Genomic DNA, 25,554 nt, shown 5'->3' with positions numbered 1-25,554 from the left:
TCTATATAGCTCTATGTATATATTTACAAGAATCCTCCAAGCAATAAGAGGTAGTCAATCACCATACCCAACCAAAATATAAATCCGGTCGTGATGTTGGATGTGAAGGCGCCCCAACAACTCTTAGGATCGTCTAAGTTAACTTTTCTGATTTGGTTGTAGTATCTAGTAAAAGCCCAAGCTCCAGTAATGTAGAAACCTGGTCCCATGGCATTAAAGATACCGGCTGCCGCGTAGAAACCAGCCTGTGTCAAGGCCAAACCCTTCATTATTGGCTTAGACTTGTCACCCCAAGCTAATGCTGTGGACTTAATACCAGCCTTGACATCAAACACCTTATCCTGGTGAGCGTAGATAGTATCATAGACAACACACCAAATCCAGTTGGAAATGAACAAAGGTCCTGCTACCCACCAGTTCAAGGCAGCACCTACAGCCGGGAAACCTAAGAAACATCCCCAACTATAACAAATTGACAAGAAGGCTTGAGGGTAATATGTAAAACGCTTGAACAATGGATATGCGATGATGAAAGGTACTGAAAGAGCACCAATGTAAAAACATTCGAATGGCAATGCAAGCAAAACAGCCAATCCCGCTAAACACTGAACACCCATCCATGCAACAGCTTGAGGAACTGTGACTCTTCCACTGGTTATTGGTCTCTCCATAGTTCTAGCCACCTGATTATCCAAATTTCTATCCCATATATCATTAATAGTGCATCCAGCACCTCTCATGATGACAGCACCAATAGAAAAAAGCGCAATTGCCGATAATGTGGTAGTCAAAGGAGCAGCAATGGAGTAAGCTGCCATTGTAATACCCCAGAAACTGGGGATAAGTAACAACCAAGTTCCTACGGGTTTCTCCAAACGCATTAGTTCTACAAATGGGATCCATTTTTCGGGCAATCTGGAGATATAAGGACCAAGAGCAGCCAATCTCGCCAAACGAGCAGCTTCTAACTCTTCTGGAGTGAACTTGGCTCTAGCAGCAAGGACACTTTCTGACAACACACGATTTTCAATTGGATGCACATTAGGGGCCGTTTCAACCACAGGCTCGATTTTCGTTGGAATCGGTTCTTTTATCTTGGTTATCTTTTCGAGCGGTTTCTGGGCATTCCAGACCACACGAGAAGTTGAGAAGCACCGGAGGGCATTGACACCACTCCAATGGTAGAATTGCTTAGCAGACACTCTCAATTGAGCCCGGAGAGCGGGTCTAGCTAGCAACGATATGTGGAACATGATTTCCCGACTCTTATCGTAATGCCGATCTGTTTACTATCCAAAAGAATGATCAGAAACTGAACTCTAAACATATCTATTGGGTTCCACAAAAGCTGACTATTTTTTCGATTTTTCATGTCTCATTTGTTAGGCACCGGAATATTTGCGACATAAAAAAATGACACGATCTACCAGCAATTGGAACACTTCTGATTAGCTCAGCAATGAGGTGATGGAATTATGAAGAGAGGCGATTCAATGCAGTTAAGCTGTGATGGTGGTGGTGGTGGTGGTGTAGATGTTAGATATGAGACATGACGAAGTCCTGGTGAGATTTGTGGAAAAATCGTAGCTCCCATGTAATTATATCATATTATACTTTTGTTTGTAAGTTATGGTAACAAAGTGTTCCAAGCAGCATTATTATAGTTTAGGTCTATATGCTATCTCCTGTAGTACATGATGGACATGTTCTACCATCGTAGTGCAATTACTGAATACTGTTCAATATTCAATGCCAGATCAATACCAGGTACTAGTTGTAGTATGTTATATCTCTGCACTCAGTAATTTTTCAGTTCTCACTATAAGGACAGTTCTCAGTATTAAGTATCACCTTATTCCAATTACTTCTACTTCTCTCAGTAGAATGCATGTCTAGCTCCCATGTTAAATGTGGACCATCCCAGAAAAGCTTCGCCACTACCTTTAGTAAATCTCTACCTATTTAGTATCGTAGATAAACTATTATGAATGGTAATTCCACAGCATAATATACCATATACCATAGAATTATGCATGGTAGCACTTAACCTTAGGCAACAATCACCATCACTTTCACTATCACTATCACTATCACTATCACTCTCACATCTACATCGTAGCCAATATATACTTCACTTTCTTGACATTCTACTCTGATCACCCATTCATCTGCTCTCCATCCTCATCCTCAAACGCCTCAAACTCTTGCTCGTTGTCGGTCTGAAACCGCTCTCTCATCACTCGGTGGCCATCAATAAGCGTCTGGAGATTAACCAACTCTTCGGTCATAATCGGATACAAGTTCTTGTAAGTAAACGTCTGTCTACACATCGGACACAATCCCTTTGACGTGTCCTGCTCCAACCACTTTAAGATGCAATGCAAATGGAAGTTATGTGTGCATCCAGATCCTAAAACAATAGGACAATCGTCTCCTGGGTACTTACAATTTGGACATGTTCCATCAAACGCTACTCTACAGATACCACACAATTCGTCCACATATCCACTATTTTCGGGATGCGATTCCGTGGCAAGGTTCCAGTGCCACGTAGAAAACCCATGCCACTCCACAATATTGACTTTCATCGTATATTGTTGGTGAAATCAACAAGATGAAAAGTATGGAGAATCGTTGTTTTGAAATTTTTGTATATACTATTGATCCGGTCACGTGATAAGAGTGAATATGGCGCTACCAAATAGAAATAAAGGCTGCAAAATAGTGTTTTACTGTGATGAAGAAAGTGAAAGATGATGAATACTAATTTCATATGATGAAAATTGATATAATATAGTTTCATATGATGATATTATAATATGTACTTACAGTGGAGCTACTCGCCTTTTGTGGTCTATTTACCATTTCAAGATCATATTATAGTGTTTGCTTATAGTTGAGCTACTCGCTTCTGTGATCTGATTACTATAAAACAAGATGATATACGATATTATCTTTCACGACTTTTTATAGATCAACCCCTTGAAAATGTCAAAAGAGTTTCCATCAGGCTGCAACTGCAATACCTCATGAGTATCCACATCTTCTGCTATTAACAAACCGTAGTCCAGGGTGATTCCCTTAACTTTGCATTTTCTTTCACGGCTAGTAGCATCCGATTGAAGTCTCACAAGCTGGTTAGTATGGAACCACCTCTTATAGTACAAGGGCAAAAATGGTTGCAATCCTGAAGTTTTGAAAACTGAATAAAATTGATCCATTGTGTGCAATAACTTAGCCAAAAGTAATTCATGCTGGTATCTAGGCAAGGCTGGCAAGCCCTTCTTTTCACGAATAACGTTCAATTGTGCCAACACCACATTCAAAGAAGTGGTTGGTGCTTCATTTGAAACATTAACACCTCCTCCCCAGACCAAATAGAACGAACCATTCAAAAACTGTGAGTTAATTAATGCACCAGATACCTTAGCATACTTGGCCTCGTCTCCTTCTACTGTAGAGCTTATTTCATCTTTGTCGCCGATTTTATGGAAGAACTCTGGCTTTAAGATGTATATATCATTTGGCCATTTCAACCTGACTGGCAAATCTTCATAGCCAATGCCTTTTCCAGCTTCAAAGCTTCCATAACCTAAGATTGACTCAATCAATGCCAAGCCACACAAATACTGTAATGTAACAACGGAGGAACTGTATTTTTCACCTGAAGGAATCTTGAACAATACCGACAGCGCCATAACACCCTTTGGATTAATCCAGACATTTCCTCCACGGCCTCTACCAGCAACTTGCGTAGTGGCTGTTATTGTAAAACCGTTTGGCAAGCTCTGTAAGAACAGAGGATTGCGATCCATCAAGGTATTAGTCGATGTAACAACTTCTCCATAACCCAAGATTGATCCAAACTCTCCAACTCTTCCATCGTATAACTTTTCCAAATGACTATAGTATGCAGACATATTAAAATATGGCGTAGACTTCGGGTCTGGTAAATTACCTTCACTAAAGACTTTTACGTGTTTGGGAACTTCATCAGCACCTTCAATAGTTCCATGATCCTCTGCAATGAAATAGTCGTGGTCGTCTTCTGCCTCATCATGGAACACAAAAGTGTCATTGTCATCCTCCAATGTATTGCCATGGAAATGTGTATTCAGCTTCAACTTCTTGACAAGTTCGTTTAAATTATCTTTGTTTAAGTGGGAAGACAAATATAATGGTGTTATCTTTGGTACTGTCACGTCAACATTTTCATTCACTTTCAACCCTAACTTCACCAAACAAGACTTGAAGAACAATCTTCTGTTTTTATCTCCTTCTTTTATGGCCTTGATGACCTCACCATAGTTTTCATCACCGTCAGCGGCATTCAACAAAGTTGGAGTGAATTCGGGATGGCTTCCTGTTAAGATGACATCACCCTTTCCCACTTTTTTATAAATGACAGCAGCTTTGCCTTCGTCTTCAATATCCAACTTATCTGAATATCTTGCTACAACCTCCACTCCTTTGTAGGAATCTGCATTTAAAAAGACACCACCACCATTGTAGTAATTCACCACTTTCTCTGGTGCATCTGGTAGGATCTGAGTATTTACATCCAAATTTGCTACTCTTGCTCCGGCATGTGATTCGTAAACAAATCCCTTAAAGGCACATCCTTTGGCGGTTCCTGGGAAGAATTCCAACTCTCTTGGTCCTGATACCTCCATTTCTGGGTCACCAACCTCAAATTCACATCGTGTAGAAGCATAGTAACCACCAGCACAGAGACCGAGGAACTTACCTCCTTTCCGTACGAATTGGGAAATCTTACGGTTTCCTTCTCCATCGAGAACCTTACAGTACGGCAAATCGGCACCTCCTGGGAGAACTAAGAGAGAACTCTTGAGCATCCATGGATCATTGAGAATAGCATTCTCCGAAATAGGCACCACGGCGTAGTACGGAGACAAGTGCAATCTCAATGATTCCAAGCAATGCTTGACACTCTCGGTAGTTGCTCCCGGACCCGAATATACTAGCACGTTCATAGATCTTTTGATAAACGAACTCAACACGACAGTTATTCCTTTTGGAAAGAAGAAGGAAACCACCGTTTCTATATTCTTCGGCTCCAAAAAGTTTCCATGGGAGAGAGGTGTCTGCAGGTTGAATCATCGGAGTCATCAACAGATGTCGCATAGTTAAGAGAATCTATCGCGACATTGAATCACATTGTGCATCGTAAACCATTGAATCATGGATATATTTTGTAGCATGGAGCGTTTTGACAGCATATGTTCATGTGTATTATTTTTTTTTATGTGTACGTATTTTATGGGCACAGATGTGTTTTCATGCAGCGAAACAGGAAAGTGTGATAATATTGTAATTTTGCAGCTATGGAGGTGATGGTGAGGTCATAGTAGATAGTATGTGTTTCTGGTAGTGGAAACGGTGTAATAGAATGTCCTTTGTGCCAATTGATACCAGGAAAATGACGGATTCTCGTGGTATTTAAGCCCATAAGAAATGAAATTGAGAATTGGATATGAAACTTCTGTGAGTAACCAAAGACATTGACATCTTTACTATATCAATATTCTTCATGAACCTTTAACTGAACGGAGCAGTCAGATCTCAATGCCCTTCCTCCCAGTCGCGGTTATCTACGGTGCTGCGACATTCTCATTGAAAAATTATAGAAAGCCATACAAGCGAGATCATTTATCGCTTGTTTACCTCCCATTTCTAAGTAAAGACTCAACAATGGATGCTCTAAATCCAATATCGGACTCTAGTGTCCATGGTGATCAGGCGATTACATTAGATCCGAAGCCAGGTTTTGTGGTAAAGTCCAAAGTGATTGAAGTCAATGACCAACACCCGGAATCATTATCTTGGATTCTGCGAAAAGTATTTATAAACATCTGTCATGACAGCCATGTCCCAAAGCCTTCAGTGGATTTCGAACCGGCCATTGTGTTCCCTTTAATTATAGAAAACGAGTGGGAGATTCCTTTGATTATCTCAGAGAAAAAAGAAGAGAAGGATAAGAAAGGATTTCCTTCATTTGTGTTTGACTGCTGCATCAATCCAAAATGCTTTCAATGGTGTCAAGTGAATTCCGATTTGCGTTCCATTTTAATCGAATGGTCTATTGAATGCATTGAAATTCTTCACGGGTTCGTGCTAGAGAGAGAGTATTCTATTCCGAAGATGGTGAGTAAAGGACCCTTATCACATACAGTAGTCTCCAAAGAAGAGCTTACAGAGTCAGGGATTCAGAAAAAATGGAACAAATTGAAAAAAAATGAAACATTGGGACTACTTGAAGAATTGAACCAAAGTACAGAGTCATTGTCGATGGAAGGGAAGGATGCAGATGAACTTCCCAGCTTAATGAACATTGCAGGATCTAAACCCGCATCTAAAGCACAGACACAGGGTAAAATACTAATAGAAGAGATCGATGACGTTAGACCTGTGAAATCAAATACAACTAATAAGAACTTATTAATCCTGGAAATCGTTCCTGAAAAAAAGCACAAGATAGAATTCAATGTCATCTTTAATCCCCTCAAGGACTCGGAATACGAACTCTTGATAAAATTTCAAAGCAAACAATTACATTCCAGTTCAGATATTGCCTTAACTTACATCATAGAATCTCATAATTTGAAGGTAACAAACAGACTGTCAAAACTCTACTTCAAGGAAAGTGCAAGTGGAAGTGATGACGATAGCGTCGAAATACCACTTCCCGAGGAGATTTTCGTGGACTACGATAAAATACTGACCTATTTTGTTGCAAATGAGAATACTTTATATATATTTATAGGAACTGGGACGAGTGGTCCTTCTGAGTCTCTCTGATGAGTGGGGGAGAGAAGAACGCATAAATAATTAGTATAACTACTACCGAACAATAGACACAATAATCCCACTATGTGCATTCTTTTTTAATTATCCTCGAATCTTCAGTAATGCAATTTCTACGGATTGCTCACATCGTATAAATATACATACATATAAACATATATACATATATACATTGCCATTTGTAACATTTCACCAACACCCTTCATCATCATTGGGCGCAAAATCTCACTATCAAAGTTCAGCGCGCATATCTGTTTACCTAAACGGGCAATGCCGCGTACTACTTCTCGGTGTCTGGGCCATCGCCGTTGCCTCATTGAGAAGTTTATTCCGCTAAAAAAAGATTATATAATCAATGATATACCCTAAGACGTATTTAGTAGTTACAAGATATATATCTGATGTGAAGTCTTTCTTTATTCTTGTTGTACGTTGGTTACTGTGTTCTTTTAATAAGTATAAAAAATCGTAAGAAACATATATATATATGTATATGGTTCCGGTGTTGAAATGAACACAGAGGAACAGCTTTTAGTAGGCTCTATAGACTATGAAAATTACGATGCCATTAATCAGCATCCTTCAACCAATGAGTCTGACTACGTTGTGACGTTAAAATCGGAGTTCAGCTTCATTTCAAGCGCTTCGCTTCCCCTCGTAATAACTTTCTTTCTTCAGTACTTGCTTTCGGTAACTACTATCTATGCTGCCGGAAAGTTGGGACCGAAAGAACTCGCTGCTGCCTCTTTGGCAGTCTGTACTTTCAATATCACTGGATTGGCAGTGTACCAAGGAATGGCTACAAGTCTTGATTCATTCTGTTCCCAGGCATATGGCTCTGGAAAGTTGACCAACGTTGGCTTATATTTCCAGCGTTGTTCATTCATGATGATGGTCATTACTTTATTTCCACTTTCATTCATCTGGTGGCACTCTGGCGCCATTTTGAAGCTTATGGTTCCAGATGCCGAGTTGGCTGAGATGACACAAACTTTTTTAAGGATTAATACCTTCGGTGCTCCGGGTCTTTTGTTGTTTGAAACCGGTAAGAGATTCTTGCAAGCTCAACATATCTACAACGCTGGTACCTACGTTCTTGTGATTGTCGCACCATTAAACTTATTCTTGAATTGGATTCTTGTATGGCACCCAACTTACGGTATGGGTTATGAGGGTTTGCCAATAGCTGTGGGTATTGTGTATTGGACGACATCCCTTTTGATGTTGTCATACGTTTACTTCATTAACGGTAGAAAATGTTGGGGAGGTATCGAATTGGAGAAGGCATTTATCAACTGGAAGCCAATGCTTAAGTTGGCTATTCCGGGTTTAATCATGGTGGAAGCCGAGTACTTGGCTTTTGAAGTATTAACTATCTTTTCTTCGTCTTTTGGCACTGAATCATTAGCGGCACAATCTATTGCAGCAAATGTTGGCTCTTTGTGTTTTCAATTACCATTTGCCGTTGCAGTAGCTTTGAGTACTAGAATTGGGCATTTCATAGGTATGGAAGATGCCAAAGCTGCAAGATTGGTATGCAAATTGACTCCTATCTTTGCCACGGCCATTGCGTTGTTGAATTTCTCACTTGTGTTCTTTGGAAGATCGTGGTTGGTTTCTTTGTTCACTGACTCGGAAGAAGTTCTCGCAATTGCCAATAAGATCATGATTCTTGTAGCAATCAACCAGATAGGTGATGCTTACAACGTTATCGGTGCAGGTGTCCTTAGAGGACAGGGAAGACAGCGTATTGGATCCATTCTTAATATGATCTCATACTATTTAATTGCATTACCTGTGGGCTATTTCCTTGCTTTCATTTCAAATTTGGGATTGCATGGATTATGGTTTGGACTCATTGGGGGTGTGGCTACATTGTCATTAGGAGAGTTCATCTGTATATATACAAGTAACTGGAAGGAGATATTGTCTGACTCCAGAGGAAGACACGATTAATAATAGCATTTATAGATTTTCATTAATTTAGTAATCAGCACGTAAAGATGGATGTAAGTTGTATATGGAGTAAAAGTTCTGGTTATGAAAATATTTACATTAATAAGTTGTGTCGTGGAGTACAATATTGGTTCCAGAAGTAGAATACCAGTCCAAAACCTCAGCATTATACATGTTCATCATTCACATTTCATTTATATAATTATTCACTCTCCTATAATTTTCACTCTCTCTCGGCATTTGTTTTATTGACTGCAAAATTACAACTAAATATTACTAACATCACCAAAAGACAAGGGTCTTCTCCACGAAAATTCACCAAAAAGAAAAAGGAGAACAAATACACCCATACACTGCACTCTTCTTCTAGTACTCTTTCCCCAAGCTATCTACCACACAAAAACACACTAGATACCCATTAATCTTCCCATCCATATATGACACCTTAGTAGTGATTGCAAAATTAAAGTTAATATTGCATGCACTCAATGCAGGAACAGAAAATACTCAAAAAATTTAGAGATGCTCTTCTTAAAGATGAATGAAGATTGTAATTGAAAGTGCTTGTTATTGGAAGCTATAAGTTGTTCTGTAGGTTTTGGAGTGATTAGAAAGTGAAATATACAACTGCAGAAGATAAGCTTACGAAAAATGCCACCGAGAAGAAGATTTGACAAAAAAAACGCTAAAACATTTAGTGTTGTTCACAGAGCTCACGATGATGCTCAATTCTATGACGATGAGGCCTCGGCCCATGTTCTTGTAGAAGCCCCTACAAATGCCAACAAAAGCGATTTGAACGCCGTAAAACAGGTTCAGGGGGCACCAAAGAAGAAAATATACACCATCGAAGAGCTTGAAAAGACACTTAACAAAGAGGAAATACAAGCCCTTAGAGACAATGAAGGTATGGCTGCGCAATATGGAATCTTCTTTGATGATTCAAAGTATGATTATATGCAACATTTGAAGCCTATAGGCCAAGATAATGAAGGTATATTCATTGAAGCTAAATCTGACAAGAAAGCTGTCCAAAAATCCAGTAATATAGAGGACTTGTTCAAGGGCCAGTTGCCATCAGAACATAAGAGAAAGATCAACAACGAATTGAACCAAAGTATACCTGATGAGTTGAAGGGTTTCAAACCCAACATGGATCCTAGATTAAGAGAAGTGTTAGAAGCATTGGAAGACGAAGCATACATCACAGAAGATGAAGATGGCGAAGGGAAGGATGGAGAAGAAGACATTTTCACCAGTTTATTGCAATCCGGAGAAGTAGAAGATGAAGAAGAGTTCTATGGCTCTGACTACGATGGTTACGATGATGAGTACGATGAGTGGGATATGGATAACTATGAAGATGAATACAATGACAAGTACAACCTGGACAATTATGAGGATGCGGAAGTGCTATACAACGCAGGTGAAGCGCCAGCCGAACTTGACACCTCCACAGCACTTAAAGTTGATGCTAGTTGGCGTAATGATTTCCTGAAGTTCAAGGCTGAAACAGGCAACAAGGCTAATGAGTGGGATTCCGATGATGATTTCGATGAGGAAGAAGAAGACAATAAAGAGGAAGAAGAAGAGGAGAATGATGTTGTTGGTGAATTGCCAACCGGCGAAGTTCTCAGCAAATCCAGTAAGAAGTCCAAAACAAAGTTGAGAAAGAAGAAAGGTGCCATGACCGATACTACATCATTCTCTATGACATCATCGGCTAATTTTAGAACTGAAGGGTTGACTTTGCTTGACGACAGATATGAGCAATTGGCAAGACAATTTGAGGAGGATTCCGAGGAAGAAGAATACGAGGAGTTCAAAATGGAGAATGAGAGAGTCGATTTTGAGGACATGCTTGATGATTTCCTTGACAACTACGAGTTGGAGAGTGGTGGAAGAAAGGTGGTAAGAAAGGATGAAGAGAAGAAGAGATTACAAGAGGCCGCTGATTCCGTTTCTAAAGGTAAAACAGCACTCAGAAGAAAGAAGGAAAAGGGACAAGCTGTCAATAGCAACTCATTAGACATGCTTGGATCGACATTGAGCAAGTTGAACATAGACAGAGGCATCCAAAGATAATCATAGATGGTATGAGTTAAAGATAAGATAGTTAATAATTGCATGAAATATAGGTGAAAAGTGGAGTTGTTATGAGTTGTAGAATAGAAGTGAAGTTTGGATCTTGAGCTCATAAATATGTTGCTATTGTTGAATTGAGCTCTCATGATAGCTTCATAAGGATAAAATGAATATGATTCACACGATTGTCTTATCTTTTTATAAGAGATTGGACAATTTCCAGAGCATTGTTGGTTATAAGCATTATTCCATGTGGTATATATAAATATACGTTAATTCATTCTTGAACTCAGAAGAACAATGACGAAGTGTCGAATCATTACAGATGTATAGATGGCTATAATGAAAAGAGGGAGGCGTATATATGAGAAATCATCAACGAAGGAATCTTATCAAGCCGTAATAGTAAACCATTGTATCGTCAAAGCTAGAGAATCCATATTTACACCTATACTACACTTCCACAAACGCTGTTACACTTTTCAACTGTCTGAAGCCCTCTAGTATCATACACCACGCATGTAACTCTCACCGTTACAAGTTACAATAAATTTATAGTCAATAGCTAAGTTCAACATTTCCTATGCCCTTCTTTGCTACTCAAGCTACAGCACCATAATTAAAAAGAATACTATAACAGTCAAAAAGAATACATCATCTCATAGATACAGCACCATAGTTAAGAAGAATACTATAACAATATATACAACATATCATACTACAACATATCATACTACAGCACCATAGTTAAATGCTACAGTTAAAAAGAATACTATAACAATTAAAAAAACATTTCAAGGCTACAGCTCCATAGTTAAATACCACCGTTAAATACCACCGTTAAATCCACCACTGTTAAATACCGTTGTAAAAAACAACTCTTCCACATGGTAGCGTGCTCACCTCCACATGGTAGCACACGCCGTTTGAATCCCCATTTTTTTCTTAGCTCGTACGCACTTAACGGAAATGTTTCTTTGAGAGACCCAACAGCAACTTAAGAACTTTTAAGAGTAGTAAACGGTTATTTGACTCCCAATGGAATTGCACAGAAAATAGAAAAATAGAAAAATAGCCGTTTCTTGCCGAAATTTGTCTGCTTCTATTCTCCCACGTCCACGCCACTATAACCCCAAATTTCACCCTAATCAACCCAACCACCCCAACCACCTAACATCTACCTCTACCACTACTATTCCCTCTACAGCTCCCTCTACAGCTCCCACTACTGGTCCCTCTACTACTCCCTCCATAGTTAAGAACCTTCACCTGTATGCACACCACCCATAACCGTACAGAAAATTTTCTGACACACGATTTTATTTAAGGGTGAGGACAGCGGTTATTTCCACAGAGAATCCAGGGTTCGGACGGGTATTCCATCGTAAAGACAGCGGCAAACGTCACAAACCATTCCAGACATCGGACGGAGTGATTTTCAGCAAATTCCGCGGTCGGATTCTCGTTATTACTCGACTAGTAGTGGTGTTGTAGGTACCACAGAAAGTTGGTTGCACACTAAAAATAGGCTGTCTACCAGGAAGCCAAGATCTAGCAGGAAATCATCAGCTAGAAGCCTCAAACACGTCATAGCTAACAACAACCACACAAGATAAGGTTCTATCAGCGAATCTCGCTCCTCTTCGTTGTTTTTGTATCTCTTAGCTACTTATCGTATTGCTTCAACTCCGGTAACTCAGTTATCGTTAGATACACTAATCGCATGTCTTCGTCTAACCACAACTCGGTCACTTCGGTGGCAAGAGTGTACTCAGACGCCCTCTCAACAAAGGCCCAGGCATACTGGGACTACGACGACCTCAACATCAAATGGAGCTCGCAAGAAAACTACGAAATCATCAAGAAACTCGGAAGAGGTAAGTACTCGGAAGTGTTTCTCGGAATAGATCTCGCCAAGGGCGATAAGGTCGTCATCAAAGTATTAAAGCCGGTCAAAAGAAAGAAGATCAAGAGAGAAATCTCAATTCTTAAGAACTTGGTCGAGGGTCCAAACATCGTAGCTTTATTGGATGTGGTCAGAGAGCCACAGCTGAAAACCCCTGGTTTGATTTTTGAACACATCAACAACATAGACTTCAGAACACTTTATCCAACATTCACCGATTATGACATACGGTACTACATGTATGAGCTTTTAAAGGCTTTAGACTATTCACATTCCATGGGTATCATGCACAGAGATGTGAAACCACACAACGTCATGATAGACCACGAAAAAAGGTCATTAAGACTTATTGATTGGGGGTTGGCAGAATACTACCATCCTGGTACTGAGTACAATGTACGTGTTGCTTCCAGATATTTCAAGGGGCCCGAGCTCTTGGTGGATTTCAGATTGTATGACTATTCATTGGACTTGTGGTCTTACGGGTGTATGCTAGCATCGATGGTTTTCATGAAGGAGCCATTTTTCCACGGTAAATCCAACACCGATCAGTTGGTACAAATAGTAAGAGTATTGGGATCGAACAGTCTTAATAAATACCTCGAGAAATACAACCTCACACTTAGCGAGGAGTACGAGGACATAGGATACTACAACCGCAGACCATGGGAGCGGTTCATCAACGACAACAACCAGCACTTACTTTCCAAGGAATTCCTTGATTTCATTGATCAACTTTTGAGATACGACCACCAAGAGAGATTAACCGCCAAGGAGGCCATGGAGCATGCATACTTTGACCCTGTCAGGGCCGCTGCCAACAAATAAATCAAAGAAGAGGTGTCATGAATGAAGATTGTTGCTAGAATTAGCTGTAGATGGGGAAGTACATATAGTTCAGTTCTTGAAGAAATATATAATTAATGATTGAAGAGCCGAAATATGTAGACAACTGTCTGTCTACTGACATTGTCCATTCTTTGCTGTAGTACGAACACCTACATGGGAAGAAGTCATCAACTACTTTTCAGACTACATGAAAGAAATGCTTGTTTCAAACGAATCTTCTATTGGAATAGCTATGAATTTACCACCGAAGAAAACCTTCTTTTGCCTAATTTTTGCCTATTTAATAATAAAACATAATAACCTTCTGATGTACCCCTAGAATTTCCATAAGAAATAAATGAAAATGAATATAAGTTACTCATTCATAAGCAACTAGAACATGAAAATAACCATGACGTTCTGAAGGGAATAAACCGAAATTAAGCTGCGAAATATAATTTAAGAAATGAAATTATGATTCCATAGAATGACTTTCATTTCAGAAGTCAAACTAAACGAAGTAAGCTATGACGGCCACCAACAAAGAGGACAAGAGAGAGCCGACCACCTTTGGAGCTCTGTTTTCGATATGGATGCTAACAGAAACAGTTTGAGATGAATCGCTGGAATGTGAAGTTGTGAATGCTGATGAACGAAGTAAAAATGATGGAGTTATTGTAGGAGATTGCCCATTAGCAATTTGGGTTTCTTTAGCCAACAGCTCTGCTGCAACAGTCACCTGTAGGGATTCGAATATTGGTACCGAAGCTGCAGTAGTGAAGGCTTCTGAAAGAACTGGCCTTGTGAGTAGCTCGCGTGAGACAGTGTTCTCTGGGGAATTTATAATTGGAGTAGAAAAACCCAATGGAATAGTCTTAGCAATAGACTTTGCTGTGACTATATTCGTGATGGCAGTAGTGGCACCATTTGCTGATGGTAGAGGAGCTTTGTTATTCGGTGGAACAATTGTACTTCTTGTTCCTATAGCTGCTTCTGTAGTTGCCAGCTTTATTAAGTGTCCCGATTCCCCTTCAATTTTACCGATATCGGTGGATTGAGAATTCTCAGTTAGAGGACAGTATGTCGATGAGAGAACGTGTTCAATGACAGTCGTTGATCTGTAATCTAGAGGACAACTAGGACACTTCGTGATCACCAGTGTTTCAAATGACGTATAGGTCAACGTACTAGATTTTTGAGACGATTGAGTCTTGGGGCAATATGTAGTGGTTAATGTAAGAGGAACAGTTACAGTCCTTATAGATTCTGCTGGACAATTTGTAATTGTACTTGGACATTCAGTTATGGTGACAACTTGGCTAGATGTAATGACCGTAGTTAGCACCGTGGAGATAGTACCACTATATGTCACTGAAGTAGCAGAAGTAGATACTGAAACGACACTAGTACCAGAATGAGATTCAGAGCCCAACTCAGAGCCCAACTCAGAAGAAGAACCTGCTGAAATAGTAGCACTAGTAATAGCAGATCCAGAGCCAGAAACTCCGCTGGGACCAGTGTCTGCACCTGTTGAGGTGGTACCAATGAACTCCAAGATGTGCAAATCTCCAAGGACGCAATCCGGAGCTATTGAGACAAGTTGGATGGGAGAGATCTCATTTGGACAGAAGTAGAACTCAGTCTGTCCATTTGGAGCCTCAAGCAACTCGTCATGCTCTCTTTTTGCAAGCGGGTTAGATCCGTCACTAAACTCCCATCCCTCAAAGGGACTCTCATCAAGGTAGAAACCAAGGCCTTGATCAACATGTAAAAATAAGCCATTGATCTTTATGTATCCACCAGGAAGAAAAAGTTGGAAGTAGGGGCCTTGGGATTCGGCAAATATGATGGTATGATCATCCAAACTTACGAAATCATGGAAGGTCTGTGGTGGCACTGCCACTGCAGATATCTGGAACGTAATAGTAGATGTAGCTGGTAGTATTGACAGAGGCCCCAGAATCAGAACCAGCAGAGCCAACAGTGGAGCCACAGCGGAGCTCCAGATAGAACCCTCCAGCGATTTCGAGAATGAAATATGGTCGGAAAGATTAGTTGACAGAGCACCAAGACTATGGGTGGTGGAAGTAGCAGAAAGAAGTTCGGATAATGAAGAAGATTCTTCTTTAGTGACAGAAGATTCTTCTTCAGTGACAGAAGATTCTTCTTCGGTGACAGAAGACGATGAAACAGAACTAGACCATATAAGATCAGAATTGGAAGAAGATGATATAGGGTTGGTAGTGGTTGAATCAGAAATGGAAGAAGTAGAAAGGGCAATTGGACCAGATGCCAGGGAAGAATGTAAGTTGGACTGTGATGACTCAAGGTTTGAAGTAATCAGAATGGAGAGATCAGAAGAAAGTGAAGCTGTCAAATGGAAACTCTCTCTACTTGACAAAGACGAAGATACCAACGAAGTGTTACTGAAAGACAGGAATTGTAAGCTCTCTATAGTAGAGCTTGTAGCTGAATTTGTAGGAATACTTGTGCCTTCATTTGAAGGTGTCGATACTTCCAGATTACCAGCATTTGAAGATGAAAGGTGCTCCGAAGGCGTGTAAGCCTCCAGAACCTGAGATGAAGATGACTCCACATAGGAAGATGACAGTACGCGTTCACTTGTGAGGGATTCATCACTAGACACTGTATGAACTGAAATGGAACTGGATTGTTCTTCGGAATTACTGCTTAGGTTCAAAGAAGTTGAGGAAAGCAGACTGGTCGACGAACCAATTGTGCTGGTCCAAGAAGATACGGTTTCCGATTCGTTCGTAGCTTCTGTAGACGAAGAAGGAGTCTCTGATGAAGAAGACGGAGCAATTGAAAGGCTTTCTTGCGAAGACGATTGTTCAGATGAAGATGTCTGCTGAGTTTCACTAGAATTTGACTCGAATGACGAGCTCACAGAAGAAATGGAACTGGAAGCAACGAAAGAGCCGGTAGATGAAGATTGAGCTTCGACTGTTGACGATTCTTGAGAGGAATTTGAAGTTTCCAGAGATTCAATCTCGGAACTAGCCAATGAAGACGAAGATACAGCCAACGACGAAGATGAACTAGCCAATGAGGAAGAAGAAGCTGATGAAAGAAAGCTTGATACAGCCAACGACGAAGATGAAATATCGACAATTGGCAATGATACTTCGATTGACGTTGATACCTCAGAACCAGCTGAGGAGTCAGATGAAGACAAGACACCCAGTGAAATTGAAGCAGTCGAAGAAGAAGCCTCCAACGAAGAAGATCCCTTGTAAGAAGATGATACTTCAGAATTGGAGAATGAAGTTCCTTCAGAAGTAGAGGCACTTCCAGAAGCGGCCAGAACTTCCACAGACACAGACGATGAAATCTCAGATGGATATGACAGTTCAATTGAGCTTGAAACTTCCGATGAAGAAACAGAAATTGCTCCAGAGGAAAGAGCTACTTCTGATGAAGATGGTTCATTGGAAAAAGATTCAGAACATAATACTTCAGAAGAAACGACTTCAGACAAAGTCAGTGCATCAGACCATTCACTTCCAGAGGAAGATGACAATTCAGAAGAAGCAGAAACGTCTGAGGACAGTGATGTTTGCGACGACAGGGATAGCGAAAGCTCAGAGGTGGATGAAGCTATTACAGAAGAAGAAAGGTCAAGCAGATATGAAGTGTCCAACCAAGAAGACGATATGTCAGATGAAATTGAATAGTTGGAAGATGAGAAGACCTCCGATGAAGATTGTACTTCAGAAGACGAAGATACCTCAGACAAGGATGAATCTCCAGCTGTAGATAAGGCTGTGTTAGAAGTCAAAGATTCAAGAGACGAACTTGATTGTTCAGACGAAGAATTATCTTGGAATGATGAGGGCACCTCTGATGTGGAAAGTACTTCGGATGGGTATGATGATGCTTCCGCCAAGGATGATGATACAGAGGAAGAAGATGATGATACATCAGAAGTAGATGATGATACAGAGGATGAAGATGATGATACAACCGATGAAGATGATGATACATCGGAAGTAGATGATGATACAACCGATGAAGATGATGATACAACCGATGAAGATGATGATACAACCGATGAAGATGATGATTCCTCAGATGATGATGATGATGAGGAGGATGAGGATGTATCGGACGACGATGATGAAGTCGATGAGAATACATCGGAAGTAGACGAGGACTCTCCGGACGATGAGGATACCTCTGACAACGATGAAGGAGATGAGGATGATAACAGTACATCAGAAGTAGATGAGAATACGTCGGAAGATGAGGTTATATTGGAAGAGTACGATGACAATACATCTGACGACGATGATGATACATCTGACGACAATGACGATGATGATGATACATCTGACGACGATGAGGATGATGAAGATACATCGGAACTCGATGAGGATACATCGGAACTCGATGAGGATACAGTATCAGATACAGATTCCGCTGACGAAGAGATTTCTGATGATGACAGTACTTCGGATGAGAGTGACGACATCGATGAAGACAGCTCTTCTGAAGATGAAGCAACAGATGAGTATGATTCCTCAGAAGAATATGATGAAATATCAGATGAAGACGACTTGTCCGATGTAGAAGAAATTCCTGATGACAGTTCTGATGATGACAGTACTTCCGATGAGAGTGACGGCATCGATGAAGACAGCTCTTCTGAAGATGAAGCAACAGATGAGTATGATTCCTCAGAAGAATATGATGAAATATCAGATGAAGACGACTTGTCCGATGTAGAAGAAATTCCTGATGACAGTTCTGATGATGACAGTACTTCCGATGAGGATGGCGCTTCCAGTGAAGTCAGTTCATCGGAAGACGCTGATTCATTCGACGAGTATATCAGTTGAGAAGAAGATGAAGACGGCTCAGAAGTTGAAGAATCCTCATCAGATGAAGTTGATACTCCAATTGAAGATATCGAGGATGGTTGCAGTGATGATGGTTCTTCAAAAGATGATTCAGATTCCAGGTTGTCCGACGAACTAACAGCGGACGAAGATGACTCTCCACTCGAAGATGGCTCTATCGACGAGCTTGTCTCACTTTCAGATGAAGAAGCTTCAGATGAAAAAGAAGACTCGGTTGGGGTAGACAGCACTTCGGATGATGGTTCACTTGACGAGTAATCTGATGTACTTGATGGTTCCAAGGACGAGACTTCACTTGAAAGAGAGCTTTCAACTTCCAGCGAAGTTGGACAAATTCCATCACCACCTGTAGTGAAATCTCTCTTCTTCTTTTTAGTTGGCGTTAGCGATGGATGGAAGTACGTGGTACCAGTAGTCATTGTACTACCATCAGCAGAAATGGTAACAGCACCGGTGAGCTGTGTTGGCTGGCCATCCACAGTAACATCTGTGGTGAAGGTATAAGAAATTGGGTTAGGCCAGTAGTCATCAACACAGGTCGTTGGGTTTGGAGCAGGTGGGATATAAGCAACTGCATTGCTCTGACTATCAGAATAACCATTTGCATCTGTTATTATGACGAACCCACAATCTTGATATCCCAAGCCAATGCTAAATGCTGTAATTACACCATCTGCATTTATTTGCAATATTCCTGAAGTTGCATCGTACTGAAAGCTATTGACAGTTGCTGTGAAGACAATGGCGTTTCCTGAACCAAAATTGGTAACGGTAGCATAAGGATCAGGCGAATTTACAATGCCATTAGATATTACAATTGACGAGTCGGGTGATGCTAAGTTAATACTGTACTCAGGTGGTACTACATCTGACAGGAAGAATATAGCAATAGATTCCTCGTATAAACTCAAACATCCGCTACCTGTGATCTGGCCATCAAATGTAATAACTGAATTAACCAAGCTCATTTTTCCCAATTGTGTATTGGTATATTCAAAGTAGATACTACCGTAGTTATCTCTTTGTAGAGCCCTGAACCGTATTGTACCATCATTAGTAAAAGTATCTCCGAACGATCCCATGTAAGGACTGGTTAGCGATCCGATGTATATCTGAGCTGTTTCACTGTTTGTAAAGGCACCATCGAAATCAACATCAGCAGTTTGATCGAAGGAATCAATTAGGATGGTTCCAGAATTTGCTAGGTCCTGAAAGGCCGCATAGAATCCTTGCTGTGTTTGATCTACTATTAATTTACAGCCTATGTCTGCTGTATAACCGAGAAAGTAGATATCGGCCATACCATTCATCGTGTAAGTTGCTCCGTTTGAAATTGTCAATGAATCCTCAAATATGGAGCCTCCTGTCCACTGAGAGTTGGACGTGACGTCTAAACCTCTAATACATCTCGCAAGGAATAAGCATGCAACTAGAAGGAATAGCTTCATTTTTGCTATGTTTCTATCACTAGCAAGCCCTAAAAAATGAATGCAAAATTTGATGGGACCAATGTTAATTTATTCACTAATGAAAGTAGTTTGTGTCGAAATCTTGTCATAAGCCATCGCTTCAGGCAAGGCTTAATTCGTGCTATTACTATAGGCTATTACTATGGAGACACCATACCGTTGCAATGTGAGGACGACTCCTTGACTCACCAAAATCGGTTTTTACATCCATTTTACGATGTGCAACAATATCACTTGCATGAATCAGATAAAAAAATAATTCAAAATCGGCTGGGGCAGATCTAATAATAATTTGTTCTAAATTTGTGAACTCTGTCAATTATTGTAGATATATTTTTACTAATCGGGAAAGACAGTTATTTCTTGGACAGAGAAGGGTTTGCAAATAATAAGGAATAGGTGTTAAAAGTTTGATTAGTTGATGGAAAAAGCTAGATCTGTGGCTCGTGCCTTCGGACTATTTATCGTCACCGATCCTCTTCCTTCTTCTAGCGCGGCGTAGGAGTTGTAACTTAAATGCCCTTACATCGATACTCCATAGAAAACGAAGGGTAAAGCCACGAGAGCGCCGCCTTTGATAAAATTTAAGGTTATCCTAAAAATTGATGCATCGTGCAAGCTGACAAACTGATATGTGTAGGAAGAAAAAAATATCACCCAATGTGCATATTTTTTACAGAACCATTACGAAAATGTGTGCGGAGAGAGGCCAAAAATTCAATTGTTTTACCTTTAATGTTCGTACTTCAGTTTTTTTTTAGTTCACAAAACGCATAGCATCTTATTGCACAGTCAACGGGAATATAAGGTTGGAGTAGAGGAACCCAAGGACAGGAGTGCTTTTGTTGTGGCCCCATTCGTGTGGCTTTTTTATCGTTAAGAACTCCTAGTATGTGGTCCCAGCCAGTAGAGCATTTCTTTGAAAGGAAAACTCCCGTCCCAAAAATCTGAGTAAAACTATCAAGAATAGGAGTAGCTATCAAGAATAGGAGTTACTATTAAGAATATGCTCTATCACTGAGTACTTCCGAAGATGCTAACGTGCAACGTGCTTGAATTTCCAGCCCCTTTGTTATATTCGATGATAACGGGTTAATAAGTCTTCATAACTTGTCTTTGTGACGGTAAACTAATACAGCTTGCCTATCAAACTCGGTTATGAGATTGGATTAGGAATGAGAAAATAATGTAAAATTGTGACAATACCTCATTTTGTGGATTCTTGCATACACATCGAGGTAGCTATACTTCGTAGTTTTTCCTATCCACTAAACGATAGTATTGCCACTGGCTTGGTTAAGAACTGTAATAAATCTTCTTTCAGGTCGGTTGTGACAATGCCATGCTAGATAACATCAAGATATACAAATGCACATTGTCATACAATTAGCTCCGTGTCATTACTACTCATAGAAACAATGAACTTCGTAAAGTTGTCTTAGTAAATTATTTTTTAGGCGAACACCGTCGTAGATAATATTAGATCTTTCATGCAAAAGATTAGGCAGCTGCCTGCAGTTAATCACTAAAACTCAATTCAATCTCACATACATAAAGTTTTTTTCATTTATGATTCTAACTAGGGGCCAGAATTGATTCATATTAAACCCCAATAAAGTTCACACTACCCTTCCAGTAAATTAGTATTGAGAACAACATGTTGCATGTTTGAATTATTTCTTGTGATTAGTATGAACCAATGCGAGCTGCAAGTTTGAATTGAAATTGCAACAACTGTACTGTCGACTTCTTGGTTATTAACTATGACTTTAATCTAGAAAGAAAATATCAAATAAGGACAAGACGTCGAATATTGCCGATATGCGATTAGTACATCTATAGGAAGGACAGGAAAATTGATGCAGCATCTTCAGTAACAGTTTATATTATCAAAAAATAAAACGCGAAGGGTGAAGCTGCAAAACAGTCTGGGTAACTTTCGCCTTCAACAGTTTGAGCAGTAATTTGACAGGGCATTTGGATAAGAGAGAGGCAGAGACTCTTTCGCTGATTATCTTATGGCAACTGTCGTGTGGGTCCCACTGCGTCATTGAAATGACTGGATCAAATTGTGAACCTGTGAGTGTATAACGAGTCTATCAGCTGTAGCACCCATTGGCTCAGTTAAGTAAATGTGGTTGAGCAAAGAATCTGATAATACAATTAGAGAGCAAGATTACCGTCGCTCGGTATACTAGAGTCTCAAGAGAAGCATAAGGGCAGCAGAAAAGGCCATTGTTATTTTAGAAGCTCCTAGACGTTGCATAACTGTTCTTGCATTGTTTGATAGTTACCACAAAAAAAACTGGGAGGTTGATAAACAGGTCAAAACAGAAGATAATAGAAGAGACATATGAATAATACCAGTAGGAATAGAGGAAGAAATGCCAAGATGGCAGAAGCAGATGTCGCAGTCTTCAAGCTGGTGGTGCTGGATGACGAAATCACCTCTCTATAGTCAATTCATTGTGAAGAGGTTTTGAGCCGTGCTGTCCCGTAAGATACGCAAAGAAACCTGAATGATATTACGAAATAGCCCGCTTTAACTAGTACACGAGTGATCAATATTATGCTGGTCAATGCAAAGTGCTTGTGCCCGAAATGAGTATTTTGCAGCTAGCTATTCTTGCAATGGCCATTATTGAGGGCCATCTGTACGATCACAACCTCTTATTGTTACCAATCTGATTGTTCTATTTATATCACCCTTCATTTAGTAATCTAATGTAGAACCACTTGTGAATGTAGTCCATTATCTCCTATCTCCAATGGCAATATCGAATTCCTCCAACTATAAATTTAATTCACAAGGTTCAAGTGCATATCACTTATACTTGCCCAACTCATATAAATATAAGATCTGCAGCATCTTTAGTCTAATCCAACTCTTTTAATATAATGATCTTGCCCAGCACTTATCCAACTCTTGTCCAATTCTTTTATTCAACTTGTTCAACTTATATAAATATAAAGATTACAACCTCTTTGTCTTGCCCAACTCTTCTCCAACTCATATAAATAAAGACCTACAACCTTTTCGTCTTGGCCAACTCTTACCCACCACTTGTCCAACACTTAACCACTCTTATCCAACACTAATAAGAACAGCTCCTACCCACCACTTATCCATTTCCTATCCAACTCTTAGCCAACCATTTTACTAAAACATCCATACGTCAATCAGAAGAAAGATTTCCGAGTCCTGCACATCTACCAAGACCTGCATCCTCCATCAAAAGCTTCCACGACATTCTAGAAATATCGTTCCTCTGATCCCCTCCACCAACTGAAAAATTATAAAGTCGGTGCTTAATTCCATTCCTTCTGGATTCGATTACTGACTAGTAAATAGTAAAGTAATTGTAGTAAACGATGTCAGGAAACCCAATTGTATATTTCGACGTAACAGCCGACGGAAAGCCTAAAGGAAGAGTTGTTTTTGAGCTTTTCAAGGATGTAGTTCCAAAGACTGCTGAGAACTTTAGAGCCCTTTGTACTGGTGAGAAGGGACTTTCTGAGTCCTCTGGCAAGCCGTTACATTACAAAGGATCGATTTTCCACCGTGTTATAAAGGATTTTATGTGCCAGGGTGGAGATTTCACCCATGGAACTGGAATTGGTGGTGAGTCGATCTACGGAGAGAAGTTTGAGGATGAGAACTTCAAGTTGATTCACGACAAGCCATTCTTATTGTCAATGGCCAATGCTGGACCAAATACCAACGGGTCACAATTCTTCATTACTACCGTCCCAACACCACATTTGAACGGAAAGCATGTAGTGTTTGGTAAGGTCATTGAAGGTAAGTCCATTGTGCGTCAATTGGAGAGATGCAAAAAGGGAGAAAGTGATAAACCAGTAGAGGACTGGATCATTAGTGATTGTGGCGAGTTGCCTTCAGATTACGTTCCTTCAGTAGGTGGTGTAGACGACGGATTCGGTGACACATATGAGGAGGTGCTAGGAGATAATGACGACATTGACGTCACTAAACCAGAATCAGTTTTCAATGCAGTGACAACGTTGAAAGACATTGGAACCAAATTGTTAAAGGATGGTAACTTGGAGAAATCCTACGAAAAATACAGCAAGGCTTCTGGATTCTTGGATGAATACTTCCCAGATGACTTATCCGAGGAAGACTTGGCCAAGTTACACAGTTTGAAGTTGGCATTGTATTTGAACGCCGCCTTAGTTGGGCTCAAGCTTAAGGATGGAAAGAAGACAATCCAGGCCGCTACTAATGCCTTAGAAGTGGAGCAAATTGACGACAAGTCCAAGGCTAAGGCCCTTTACCGTAAAGGTATGGGTTATCTTCTTGCTAAGGATGAGGAGTCAGCACAAAATGCATTGGAAGAGGCCAAGAAGCTTCAACCAGAAGATGCTGCCATCGCCAAGGGATTGCAGGATGTCAAGGCCAGTATCAAGACCCGTCGTGAGAAGCAAAAGAAGGCAATGTCTAAATTTTTCAATTAATGAGATTTTTTTGCCGAAAAGTTACAAATTTTGCAGTAATTAATACAACATAAGAAATAGTTTCGTTGGTGTTGAGTAGTAGTTGCAAATAGAAAATAAATGTTAATGAATTAGATTTTGTAAACATTGGATGAGGTGAAGTTGTCGGTGAATTATAGAATGATGTCGATAAGTTGATTACAAAACTTGTGAGTGATATGTATGGACAGGGTGAAGTCATTTTAAGGTGGTGAACAGTGAAAGGCTAGATAGTGTTCCAGAAGTATTATATCAAAAATGATGACTTTTTATTCTTATTTTAGATTCAGTTCATAGTAGTTTTCAGTAAATCGTAGTTTTTATAGGAAATATGGTATCAGTGTTCAGCCCATTGAGTTCAATTTCGCAGCCACAATAAAATGGTATTCCTAGCTGGTATATGGTGGTATATGGTTATGGTATGTAGTATGTAGTATGTGGTATGTGGTATATGCTACATGATACATACTAATATGCATCAGAATATATACTAATATGCTACATGATATATACTATATGGTATATTCTACATGAAATATGCTATTTGCTAATGCTATAACTTACATGGGTGTCCATTAATCTCAATGATATGAAGGCATTTCGCAGTCTCTTTTTCTAATGGTAATAAATGGTGATAGTAGGACATCCATATGTACGGCAATAGTGCTCTGACAGGAATCAGATAAGAATAAACCAAAACACACAGTTAACTCAAATGTCTCCACATACTCCTGTTTAGTTGCAGCCAAATCATCTCCAAATTTCCTGCATGATGCATGACATCCAAACTATTAACATCCGTACCGCAACAATCACCTCGGCTGTTCTTTAATTCCCCTTCTTTCCTATTGTCTTATTTCTGTATAATTTCTTTCACTCACAGTTTAAGTCTGTTGCTCACTATTTATGCTCACACTTAAAGCTTACGACTGTCATTAACAATTTACCTTCACACTCGCACTGAAACTAACCATACTCACAGTTCTTCCAGTGCAGCAATGTCCGAGTTTTATGTATGCCACTCATACTCTGCTTACTTCAGTTACTTCATTTACTTCATTTAATTACTTACTTCCCTTACTTTACTTACTTTACTTCCTTTCTCTCTCCC

At 39.9% G+C, this 25,554-nt stretch overlaps 10 protein-coding genes across 10 annotated transcripts; 5 read left to right on the top strand and 5 right to left on the bottom strand. All coding sequences in view use genetic code 12, as the record gives it.

Annotated features, from left to right (window-relative positions):
- Window positions 1-23: 23 nt before the first annotated feature.
- Window positions 24-881, bottom strand: RJT20DRAFT_100814 (4-hydroxybenzoate octaprenyltransferase; the record flags this gene model as incomplete). The annotated part of the gene is made up of 1 exon (XM_064915645.1): window positions 24-881. One exon carries the CDS (start codon window positions 879-881, stop codon window positions 24-26), a length of 858 nt encoding a protein of 285 aa, XP_064771738.1.
- Window positions 882-2,156: 1,275 nt separating this feature from the next.
- Window positions 2,157-2,588, bottom strand: RJT20DRAFT_100605 (anaphase promoting complex subunit 11; the record flags this gene model as incomplete). Its single annotated transcript, XM_064915635.1, has 1 exon — window positions 2,157-2,588. The coding sequence occupies one exon, from the start codon at window positions 2,586-2,588 to the stop codon at window positions 2,157-2,159; it is 432 nt and encodes a 143-aa protein (XP_064771737.1).
- A 212-nt stretch (window positions 2,589-2,800) lies between these two features.
- RJT20DRAFT_131011 (biotin--[acetyl-CoA-carboxylase] ligase) lies at window positions 2,801-5,028 on the bottom strand. The gene has a single exon (XM_064917908.1). The coding sequence runs from the start codon at window positions 4,992-4,994 to the stop codon at window positions 2,958-2,960; it is 2,037 nt and encodes a 678-aa protein (XP_064771736.1). The 5' UTR covers window positions 4,995-5,028; the 3' UTR covers window positions 2,801-2,957.
- A 227-nt stretch (window positions 5,029-5,255) lies between these two features.
- Window positions 5,256-6,968, top strand: RJT20DRAFT_131010 (uncharacterized protein). Its single transcript, XM_064917907.1, has one exon. The coding sequence runs from the start codon at window positions 5,587-5,589 to the stop codon at window positions 6,817-6,819; it is 1,233 nt and encodes a 410-aa protein (XP_064771735.1). The 5' UTR covers window positions 5,256-5,586; the 3' UTR covers window positions 6,820-6,968.
- A 267-nt stretch (window positions 6,969-7,235) lies between these two features.
- On the top strand, window positions 7,236-8,862 carry RJT20DRAFT_131008 (uncharacterized protein). The gene has a single exon (XM_064917906.1). It carries the CDS (start codon window positions 7,336-7,338, stop codon window positions 8,779-8,781), a length of 1,446 nt encoding a protein of 481 aa, XP_064771734.1. The 5' UTR covers window positions 7,236-7,335; the 3' UTR covers window positions 8,782-8,862.
- A 477-nt stretch (window positions 8,863-9,339) lies between these two features.
- LTV1 (Ltv1p) lies at window positions 9,340-11,033 on the top strand. Its single transcript, XM_064920979.1, has one exon. The coding sequence runs from the start codon at window positions 9,433-9,435 to the stop codon at window positions 10,864-10,866; it is 1,434 nt and encodes a 477-aa protein (XP_064771733.1). The 5' UTR covers window positions 9,340-9,432; the 3' UTR covers window positions 10,867-11,033.
- Window positions 11,034-12,589: 1,556 nt separating this feature from the next.
- Window positions 12,590-13,600, top strand: CKA1 (casein kinase 2 catalytic subunit; the record flags this gene model as incomplete). The annotated part of the gene is made up of 1 exon (XM_064915609.1): window positions 12,590-13,600. The coding sequence occupies one exon, from the start codon at window positions 12,590-12,592 to the stop codon at window positions 13,598-13,600; it is 1,011 nt and encodes a 336-aa protein (XP_064771732.1).
- A 511-nt stretch (window positions 13,601-14,111) lies between these two features.
- Window positions 14,112-16,237, bottom strand: RJT20DRAFT_3644 (uncharacterized protein; the record flags this gene model as incomplete). Its single annotated transcript, XM_064919850.1, has 2 exons — window positions 14,112-16,190; window positions 16,223-16,237. 2 exons carry the CDS (start codon window positions 16,235-16,237, stop codon window positions 14,112-14,114), a joined length of 2,094 nt encoding a protein of 697 aa, XP_064771731.1.
- Window positions 16,238-18,498: 2,261 nt separating this feature from the next.
- Window positions 18,499-19,928, bottom strand: RJT20DRAFT_3642 (Hyphally regulated cell wall protein N-terminal-domain-containing protein; the record flags this gene model as incomplete). Its single annotated transcript, XM_064919848.1, has 2 exons — window positions 18,499-18,556; window positions 18,592-19,928. The coding sequence occupies 2 exons, from the start codon at window positions 19,926-19,928 to the stop codon at window positions 18,499-18,501; spliced, it is 1,395 nt and encodes a 464-aa protein (XP_064771730.1).
- A 3,283-nt stretch (window positions 19,929-23,211) lies between these two features.
- CPR6 (peptidylprolyl isomerase) lies at window positions 23,212-24,709 on the top strand. The gene has a single exon (XM_064917905.1). It carries the CDS (start codon window positions 23,322-23,324, stop codon window positions 24,423-24,425), a length of 1,104 nt encoding a protein of 367 aa, XP_064771729.1. The 5' UTR covers window positions 23,212-23,321; the 3' UTR covers window positions 24,426-24,709.
- The last annotated feature ends 845 nt before the right edge of the window (window positions 24,710-25,554 follow it).

Source organism: Scheffersomyces xylosifermentans (assembly GCF_036884685.1).
Source record: "Scheffersomyces xylosifermentans strain CBS 12540 chromosome Unknown RJT20scaffold_8, whole genome shotgun sequence".
NCBI lineage: Eukaryota > Fungi > Ascomycota > Pichiomycetes > Serinales > Debaryomycetaceae > Scheffersomyces > Scheffersomyces xylosifermentans.
The sequence above is the reverse complement of the archived record's forward strand: the minus strand, read 5'-3'. Positions and strand labels throughout refer to the sequence as shown.